General features: G+C 50.4%; 2 protein-coding genes across 2 annotated transcripts; both read right to left on the minus strand.

The window, feature by feature from the left end:
• Positions 1-1,136: 1,136 nt before the first annotated feature.
• LOC138369677 (dynein heavy chain-like) lies at positions 1,137-5,680 on the minus strand. Its single transcript, XM_069333109.1, has 4 exons — positions 5,414-5,680; positions 4,044-4,391; positions 1,988-2,230; positions 1,137-1,424 (listed from the first exon to the last, which is right to left on the minus strand). The coding sequence occupies exons 1-4, from the start codon at positions 5,678-5,680 to the stop codon at positions 1,137-1,139; spliced, it is 1,146 nt and encodes a 381-aa protein (XP_069189210.1).
• A 190-nt stretch (positions 5,681-5,870) lies between these two features.
• On the minus strand, positions 5,871-8,110 carry LOC138369678 (dynein heavy chain-like). Its single transcript, XM_069333110.1, has 3 exons — positions 8,048-8,110; positions 6,439-6,788; positions 5,871-6,315 (listed from the first exon to the last, which is right to left on the minus strand). Exons 1-3 carry the CDS (start codon positions 8,108-8,110, stop codon positions 5,871-5,873), a joined length of 858 nt encoding a protein of 285 aa, XP_069189211.1.
• Between the last annotated feature and the right edge of the window lie 1,370 nt (positions 8,111-9,480).

The following is a 9,480-nucleotide window of genomic DNA, read 5'->3' on the forward strand; positions in this document are numbered from 1 at the left end:
TGTAATTACTTAACGTATTGGTAAATAATTACTAAAACTCGAGCTGACTGGCCGAGTACTCAAGCTGACTTGCTGAGTACTGAAGGTGAGTGGCTGAGTACTCAAGCTGACTGGCCGAGTAATCGAGGTGGCTGGCCGAGTACTCCAGCTGACTGGCTGAGTACTCAAGCTGACTGGCCGAGTGCTCAAGGTGACTGGCTGAGTACTCAGGCTATCTGGCCGAGTACTCAAGCTGACTGGCCGAGTACTCAAGCTGACTGGCCAAGTACTCAAGGTGACTGGCCGAGTACTCAAGCTGACTGGCCGAGTACTCAAGCTGATTGGCCGAGTACTCAAGCAGACTGGCCGAGTACTCGAGCTGACTGACCGAGTACTCAATCTGACTGGCCCAGTACTAGAGCTGACTTTCCGAGTACTCAAGCTGACTGCCTGAGTACTGAAGGTGACTGGCCGAAAGTACAAGATGACTGGTCGAGTACTGAAGGTGACTGCGGAGTACTCAAGCTGACTGACTGAGTACTCGAGCTGACTGGCTGAGTACTTAAAATGACTCTCTCCGAGTACTCAAGCTGACTAGGCGAGTATCCAAGCTGAGAGGACGAGTACTTAAGTTGCTAGGCCGAGAACTCGAGCTGACTGGCCGAGAACTCGAGCTGACTGGCCGAGTACTCAATCTCACTGGCCGAGTACTTTAGCTGACTGTCTGAGTACTCAAGTTGCCAGGCCGAGAACTCGAGCTGACTGGCTGAGTACTCGAGCTGACTGGCCGTGTACTCAAGCTGACCGGTCGAATACTCAAGCTAACTGGCCGAGTACTCAAGCTGACTGGCCGAGTACTCAGGCTGACTGGCCGAGTACTCAAACTTACTGGCCGAGTACTCACCTTGACTTGCCGAGTACTCAAGCTGACTGGCCGGGTACTCGAGCTGACTGTCCGAGTTCTCAAGCTGACTGGGCGAGTACTGAAGGTGACTGGCTGATTACTCAAGCTGACTGGCCGAGTACTGAAAGTGACTGGCCGAGTACTCAAGCTGACTGGCTGAGTACTCGAGCTGACTGGCCGAGTACTCAAGCTAACTGGCTGAGTACTCAAGCTGACTGGCCCAGTACTCAAACTGACTGGCCGAGTACTCAAGCTAACTGGCCGAATACTGAAGCTGACTGGCCGAGTACTCAAGCTGACTGGACGAGTACTCAAGCTGACTGGCCGAGTACTCAAGCTGACTGGTCGAGTATTCGAGCTGACTGGGCGAGTACTCAAGCTGACTGGCCGAATACTGAAGGTGACTGGCCGAGTACTCAAGCTGACTGGCCGAGTAATCAAGCTGACTGGCTGAATACTCAAGCTGACAGGCCGAGTACTCAAGCTGACTGGCCGAGTACTGAATGTGACTGGCCGAGTATTCATGCTGACTGGCCGAGTACTGAAGGTGAGTAGCCGAGTACTCAAACTAACTAGCCGAATACTGAAGGTGACTGGCCGAGTACTCAAGCTGACTGGCTGAGTACTGAGGGTGAGTTTCCGAGTACTCAAGCTGACAGGCCTAGTACTCGACCTGACTGGCCGAGTACTGAAGGTGAGTAGCCGAGTACTCAAACTAACTAGCCGAATACTGAAGGTGACTGGCCGAGTACTCAAGCTGACTGGCTGAGTACTGAGGGTGAGTTTCCGAGTACTCAAGCTGACTGGCCGAGTACTGAAGGTGAGTAGCCGAGTACTCAAACTAACTAGCCGAATACTGAAGGTGACTGGCCGAGTACTCAAGCTGACTGGCTGAGTACTGAGGGTGAGTTTCCGAGTACTCAAGCTGACAGGCCTAGTACTCGACCTGACTGGCCGAGTACTGAAAGTGACTGCCTCAGTACTGAAGGTGACTGGCCGAGTACTCAAGCTGACTGGCTGAGTATTGAGGGTGAGTTTCCGAGTACTCAAACTGACTGGTCTAGTAATCAAGCTGACTGGTGGCTGAGTATTTAGGAGACTTACCGAGTACTCAAGCTGACTGGCCAAGTACTCGACCTGACTGGCCGAGTACTGAAGCTGACTGACTGAGCACTCAAGCTGTCTGGCCGAGTACTGAATGTGACTAGCCGAGTACTCAAGCTGACTGGCCAAGTACTCAAGGTGAATGGGCGAGTACTCAAGCTGACTGGCCGAGTACTCAAGCTGATTGGCCGAGTACTCAAGCAGACTGGCCGAGTACTTGAGCTGACTGACCGAGTACTCAATCTGACTGGCCGAGTACTAGAGCTGACTGTCCGAGTACTCAAGCTGACTGCCTGAGTACTGAAGGTGACTGGCCGAAAGTACAAGATGACTGGTCGAGTACTGAAGGTGACTGCGGAGTACTCAAGCTGATTGACTGAGTACTCGAGCTGACTGGCCGAGTACTTAAAATGACTCTCTCCGAGTCCTCAAGCTGACTAGGCCAGTATCCAAGCTGACAGGACGAGTACTCAAGTTGCTAGGCCGAGAACTCGAGCTGACTGGCCGAGAACTCGAGCTGACTGGCCGAGTACTCAATCTCACCGGCCGAGTACTCGAGCTGACTGTCCGAGTACTCTAGCTGCCAGGCCGAGAACTCGAGCTGACTGGCTGAGTACTCGAGCTGACTGGCCGTGTACTCCAGCTGACCGGTCGAATACTCAAGCTAACTGGCCGAGTACTCAAGCTGACTGGCCGAGTACTCAAACTTACTGGCCGAGTACTCAGCTTGACTTGCCGAGTACTGAAGGTGACTGGCCGAGTACACAAGCTGACATACTGAGTACTCAAGCTGTCTGGCCGAGAACTGAAGGTTACTGACCGAATACTGAAGGTGACTGGCCGAGTACTGAAGGTGACTGGCCGAGTACACAAGCTGACATACTGAGTACTCAAGCTGACTTACTGAGTACTCAAGCTGTCTGGCCGAGTACTGAAGGTGGCTGGCCGAGTACTCAACCTGACTGACTGAGTACTCAAGCTGACTGGCCGAGAACTGAAGGTGACTGACCGAGTACTGGAGCTGACTGGTGAAGAACCAGCACCAGAATAATGCTAGGGCTGTATTAATCTTTTAGCATGTAACCCCCCAATTTTGTGTAAGTTAATTTGACTCCATTTATATCAGAAATACAGTTTCACTAAGGACACTAGTTCTTGGGATCAGTTTTTCCATTGCTTTATTTTGTTTTCCACTTTTTCTCAAAAAGTGGTGGTTTTTCATACTTATCGAAGTATATATTTAATTATTAGTTATTGGAGTCAGGTTTTCCCCCACACCGAGTACTCAAGCTGACTGGCCGAGTACTGAATGTGAGTGGCCGAGTACTCAAGCTGACTGGCCGAGTACTGAAGCTGACTGGCCGAAAACTCAAGCTGACTGGCCGAGTACTGAAGGTGAGTACCCTAGTATTCAATCTGACTGGCCGAGTAATGAAGGTGACTAGCCGAGTACTCAAGCTGACTGGCTGAGTATTGAAGGTGACTGGCCGAGAACTCAAGCTGACTGGCCGAGTACTGAAGCTGACTGGCCGAAAACTCAAGTTGACTGGCCGAGTACTGAAGGTGAGTACCCTAGTATTCAATCTGACTGGCCGAGTAATGAAGGTGACTAGCCGAGTACTCAAGCTGACTGGCTGAGTATTGAAGGTGACTGGCCGAGAACTCAAGCTGACTGGCCGAGTACTGAAGCTGACTGGCCGAAAACTCAAGTTGACTGGCCGAGTAATGAAGGTGACACTGGCCTAGTACTCAATCTGACTGGCCGAGTAATGAAGGTGACTGGCCGGGTACTCAAGCTAACTGGCCAAGTACTCGAGCTGACTGGCCGAGTACTCAAGCTGACTGGCCGAGTACTCAAGCTGATTGGCCGAGTACTGAAGCAGACTGGCCGAGTACTCGAGCTGACTGACCGAGTACTCAATCTGACTGGCCGAGTACTAGAGCTGACTGTCCGAGTACTCAAGCTGACTGCCTGAGTACTGAAGGTGACTGGCCGAAAGTACAAGATGACTGGTCGAGTACTGAAGGTGATTGCGGTGTACTCAAGCTGACTGACTGAGTACTCGAGCTGACTGGCCGAGTACTCAAGCAGACTGGACGAGTACTCAAGTTGCCGGGCCAAGAACTCGAGCTCACTGGCCGAGTACTCGAGCTGACTGGCCGAGTACTCAATCTCACTGGCCGAGTACTCAAGCTGACTGTCCGAGAACTCAAGTTGCCAGGCCGAGAACTCGAGCTGACTGGCTGAGTACTCGAGCTGACTGGCCGTGTACTCAAGCTCACCGGTCGAATACTCAGGCTGACTGGCCGAGTACTCAAACTTACTGGCCGAGTACTCACCTTGACTTGCCGAGTACTCAAGCTGACTGGCCGAGTACTCGAGCTGACTGTCCGAGTTCTCAAGCTGACTGAGCGAGTACTGAAGGTGACTGGCTGATTACTCAAGCTGACTGGCCGAGTACTGAAAGTGACTGGCCGAGTACTCAAGCTGACTGGCTGAGTACTGGAGCTGACTGGCCGAGTACTCAAGCCGACTGGCCCAGTACTCAGACTGACTGGCCGAGTACTCAAGCTAACTGGCCGAGTACTGAAGCTGACTGGCCGAGTACTCAAACAGACTGGCCGAGTACTCAAGCTGACTGGCCGAGTACTCAAGCTGACTGGCCGAGTATTCGAGCTGACTGGGCGAGTACTAAAGCTGACTGGCCGAGTACTGAAGGTGACTGGCCGAGTACTCAAGCTGACTGGCCGAGTAATCAAGCTGACTGGCTGAATACTCAAGCTGACAGGCCGAGTACTCAAGCTGACTGGCCGAGTACTGAATGTTACTGGCCGAGTACTCATGCTGACTGGCCGAGTACTGAAGGTGAGTAGCCGAGTACTCAAACTAACTAGCCGAATACTAAAGGTTACTGGCCGAGTACTCAAGCTGACTGGCTGAGTACTGAGGGTGAGTTTCCGAGTACTCAAGCTGACAGGCCTAGTACTCGACCTGACTGGCCGAGTACTGAAGGTGACTGGCCGAGTACTGAAGGTGACTGGCCGATTACGCAAGCTGACTGACTCAGCACTCAAGCAGTTTGGCCGAGTACTGAAGGTGACTGGCCGAGTACTCAAGCTGACTGGCTGAGTACTGAGGGTGAGTTTCCGAGTACTCAAACTGACTGGTCTAGTAATCAAGCTGACTGGTGGCTGAGTATTTAAGGTGACTTGCCGAGTACTCAAGCTGACTGGCCAAGTACTCGACCTGACTGGCCGAGTACTGTAGGTGACTGGCCGAGTACTCAAGCTGACTGGCTCAGTACTGAAGGTGACTGGCCGAGTACTCAAGCTGACTGGCTGAGTACTGAAGGTTAGTTGCAGAGTACTCAAACTGACTGGTCTAGTAATCAAGCTGACTGGTGGCTGAGTATTTAGGTGACTTACCGAGTACTCAAGCTGACTGGCCAAGTACTCGACCTGACTGGCCGAGTACTGAAGATGATTGGCCGAGTACTCAAGCTGACTGACTGAGCACTCAATTAAGCTGTCTGGCCGAGTACTGAAGGTGACTGGTCGAGTACACAATCTGACATACTGAGTACTCAAGCTGTCTGGCCGAGTACTGAAGGTTACTGACCGAATACTGAAGGTGACAGGCCGAGTACTGAAGGTGACTGGACGAGTACACAAGCTGACATACTGAGTACTCATGCTGACTTACTGAGCACTCAAGGTGTCTGGCCGAGTACTGAAGGTGACTGGCCGAGTACTCAACCTGACTGACTGAATACTCGAGCTGACTGGCTGAGAACTGAAGCTGACTGGCTGAGTACCCAAGCTCAATGGCCGAGAACTCGAGCTGATTGGCTGATTACTCAAGCTGAGTGGCGGAGTACTCAAGCTAACTGGCTGAGTACTTGAGCTGACTGGACGAGTACTGAAGGTGACTAGTCGAGTACTGAAGGTGACTGGCGGAGTACTCAAGCTGACTGGCTGAGTACTCGAGCTGACTGGCCGAGTACTTAATATGTCTGGCGGAGTAATCAAGCTTCCTGGCCGAGTACAGAAGGAGACTGGCAGCGAACAAAATCTGACTGGCCGAGTACTCGAGCTGACTGGCCGAGTATTCAAACAGACTGGCCGAGTACTCAAGGTGACTGGCCGAGTACTCAAGCTGACTTTCCGAGTACTCAAGCTGACTGGAAGAGTACTCAAACTGACAAGCCGAGTACTCACCTTGACTGGCCGAGTGCTCAAGCTGACTGGCCGAGTACTCAAGCTGACTGGCTGAGTACTCGAGCTGACTGGCCGAGTACTGAAGCTGATTGGCCGAGTAGTCGAGCTGACTGGCCGAGTACTCAAGCTAACTGGCTGAGTACTCAAGCTGACTGGCCCAGTACTCAAACTGACTGGCCGAGTACTCAAGCTAACTGGCAGAGTACTGAAGCTGACTGGCCGAGTACTCAAACAGACTGGTCGAGTACTCAAGCTGACTGGCCAAGTACTCAAGCTGACTGGCAGAGTACTCGAGCTGACTGGGCGAGTACTCAAGCTGACTGGCCGAGTACTGAAGGTGATTGACCGAGTACTCAAGCTGACTGGCCGAGTAATCAAGCTGACTGGCTGAATACTCAAGCTGACGGGCCGAGTACTCAAGCTGACTGGCCGAGTACTCATGCTGACTGGCCGAGTACTGAAGGTGATTGGCCGAGTACTCAAGCTGACTGGCCGAGTAATCAAGCTGACTGGCTGAATACTCAAGCTGACGGGCCGAGTACTCAAGCTGACTGGCCGAGTACTCATGCTGACTGGCCGAGTACTGAAGGTGAGTAGCCGAGTACTCAAACTAACTAGCCGAATACTGAAGGTGACTGACCGATTACTCAAGCTGACTGACTCAGCACTCAAGCAGTTTGGCCGAGTACTGAAGGTGACTGGCCGAGTACTCAAGCTGACTGCCTCAGTACTGAAGGTGACTGGCCGAGTACTCAAGCTGACTGCCTCAGTACTGAGGGTGAGTTTCCGAGTACTCAAACTGACTGGTCTAGTAATCAAGCTGACTGGTGGCTGAGTATTTAAAGTGACTTGACGAGTACTCAACCTGACTGGCCAAGTACTCGACCTGACTAGCCGAGTACTGAAGGTGACTGGCCGAGTACTCAAGCTGACTGGCTCCTTACTGAAGGTGACTGGCCGAGTACTCAAGCTGACTGGCTGAGTACTGACGGTGAGTTGCAGAGTACTCAAACTGACTGGTCTAGTAATCAAGCTGACTGGTGGCTGAGTATTTAGGTGACTTACCGAGTACTCAAGCTGACTGGCCAAGTACTCGACCTGACTGGCCGTGTACTGAAGGTGATTGGCCGAGTACTCAAGCTGACTGACTGAGCACTCAAGCAGTCTGGCCGAGTACTGAAGGTGACTGGCCGGATACTGAAGGTGACTGGCCGAGTACTGACGGTGACTGGCCGAGTACTCAACCTGACTGACTGAGTACTCAAGCTGACTGGCCGAGAACTGAAGGTGACTGACCGAGTACTGGAGCTGACTGGTGAAGAACCAGCACCAGAATAATGCTTCCCTTTAGTACCAGGGAATCCCCTACTTGAGCTATGTTACTGGGGAACTTCCTATCTCTTGGACCAACAGTATAATCATTCCAATTACCAAGCCAAATCAAGAGAATGCTTTCCGCCCAATTTCCCATACTAGCTGCATTTGCAAAACATTCGAGAGAATGGTCCTGAACCGTCTCCTCCATAGAATAAGAACCATGCTATCCCCCCAGATATATGGCTTCATGCATGGAAGGAGTGTGCATCATTGCATCACCACCTTTCTTACCCTGCACACTGAAAAGTCATATACCACCTTCCTAGATCTTAAGTCTGCCTTTGATATTGCAAATAGACATGTTATCTTGAGTGAGCTTGCAAGAATGAATATTGGTGGTCGGCTTCTTTGTTGAATCAGGGGTTACTTATCCAACAGGAAGTCATCTGTATTTTTCCAGGGGCATAGAAGTGTAACAAGAGACTTAGAACTAGGTACCCCGCAGGGTGGTGTCCACAGTCCTACCTTATTTAATATCTTAATACACACGCTGTTAAACTCTATACCGAGCAAACCCAACATCCACATCATTAACTACGCTGATGATATAATGATACACACCACTGGGTATGCTAACATGCAGAACACTCTTAACTCTGTATTAGACTCATGTCAGGACCTAGGTTTAATTATCTCAGCAGAGAAAACAAAGATACTAAATCGGCGCCCACCCAGGCAGGGAGGAGCTGTTCGCAAGATGCAACTGTCTGATGGCTCCCAGCTTGACTATGTAAACAGATTCAAATACCTTGGCCGTGAGGTGCCACTGTATGGTCCTGTTGTATTCAGACTCTGTCATCAGTATAAAGAGAGGCTCGGATCTCTCAAGGCTGTTGCATGTTATCACTCAGGCTATGGTGCCAATGTCAGAAATGTCAAAATGATGTACCTTGCATACATCAGACGTTTAGTGGATTATGCTGCACCTCTGCTTGTTTTGATGCCTGAAAGAAAATTTGGAGGGCTTGAAAAATTGCAGAACGAAGCCTTGAGGATAATCCTTGGGTGCCCTCGTACCACAAAGATACTTAATATGAGAAAGGAACTTAATATTCTGAGCGTTGTTGATCGTGTTACTGAAATTAACTGTCAAATTGGTTTAAAAATGCTTAGGCTAATTCATCCTAATCCTTGCACAGAAGCCCTCCAGAATTTCTTTATTGAAGATCAGCATTGTTCCAAATGGATAACAAAAACTGGAACTCAACTCAGAATGTATCTGGTTCATGATTTGTACCAAGAGAAACAACAACGGCACTTTCCTGCACCGTGGGAGGTTACACCCCTTCCAGTTTTAATCCCTCCCTTTCCACCCAAGAAACAAATTAGAGATCAGCCCAAGCTTCGTCTTGAGGCAAAGCTCAACGCCTTTTAAGCCATATTGATGCTCTGTCCACAGAGCATTCTCTCTCTCAAATCATATACACTGATGGTTCCCTACACCGCACCACGGGTGCAGCTGGAAGTGCAGTTGTTCTGACAATGGGCGATGGCTTGTACTTTGAGTGGGGAGTCCGTATAAACAATTGGGCCTCTACCCTTCAGACCGAACTATTTGCCTTGATCCTTGCACTTAAATGTGTATAAATCTCCAAACTTGATACATTAATTGTAAGTGACTCCTTATCATCCTTAAATGCCCTCAACTCTTTAAGACATAACTGTAACATGCTCGTGTCCGAAGCTAGACACAAATACAACAAAATTATTAAGGATGGTAACAGAGTCCATTTCATGTGGTCTCCATCTCAGGTTGGCCTCCGAATGCATGATAGAGCTGATAAGTTAGCCAAAGAATCTGCCTTTACAGGAGCTGTTGAGTGTAACCTTGGATTGTCAATGAGCAATCTGAGAGCAGCAGTACACCGAGAGCATCAAGAAGATCTTGTAGATCTGAG

Source organism: Procambarus clarkii, chromosome 29, assembly GCF_040958095.1.
Source record: "Procambarus clarkii isolate CNS0578487 chromosome 29, FALCON_Pclarkii_2.0, whole genome shotgun sequence".
Taxonomy (NCBI): Eukaryota; Metazoa; Arthropoda; class Malacostraca; order Decapoda; family Cambaridae; genus Procambarus; species Procambarus clarkii.

What these genes read in the sequence shown, in the direction of transcription:
- LOC138369677 (XM_069333109.1), bottom strand. Translation starts at nt 5,680, where the DNA reads ATGAGTACTCAGTATGTCAGCTTGTGTACTCGTCCAGTCACCTTCAGT. An exon ending in CCAGTCAGCTTGAGTACTCG is followed by an intron (nt 4,392 to 5,413) that starts GTAAGTCACCTA and finishes TCGCTCAGTCAG; the next exon opens with CTTGAGAACTCGGACAGTCA. An exon ending in CCAGTCAGCTTGAGTACTCG is followed by an intron (nt 1,425 to 1,987) that starts GTAAGTCTCCTA and finishes ACTCACCTTCAG; the next exon opens with TACTCGGCCAGTCAGCATGA.
- LOC138369678 (XM_069333110.1), bottom strand. Translation starts at nt 8,110, where the DNA reads ATGTGGATGTTGGGTTTGCTCGGTATAGAGTTTAACAGCGTGTGTATT. An exon ending in GTATTAAGATATTAAATAAG is followed by an intron (nt 6,789 to 8,047) that starts GTAGGACTGTGG and finishes ACTCACCTTCAG; the next exon opens with TACTCGGCCAGTCAGCATGA. An exon ending in CTTGAGTACTCGACCAGTCT is followed by an intron (nt 6,316 to 6,438) that starts GTTTGAGTACTC and finishes GTACTCGGCCAG; the next exon opens with TCAGCTCGACTACTCGGCCA.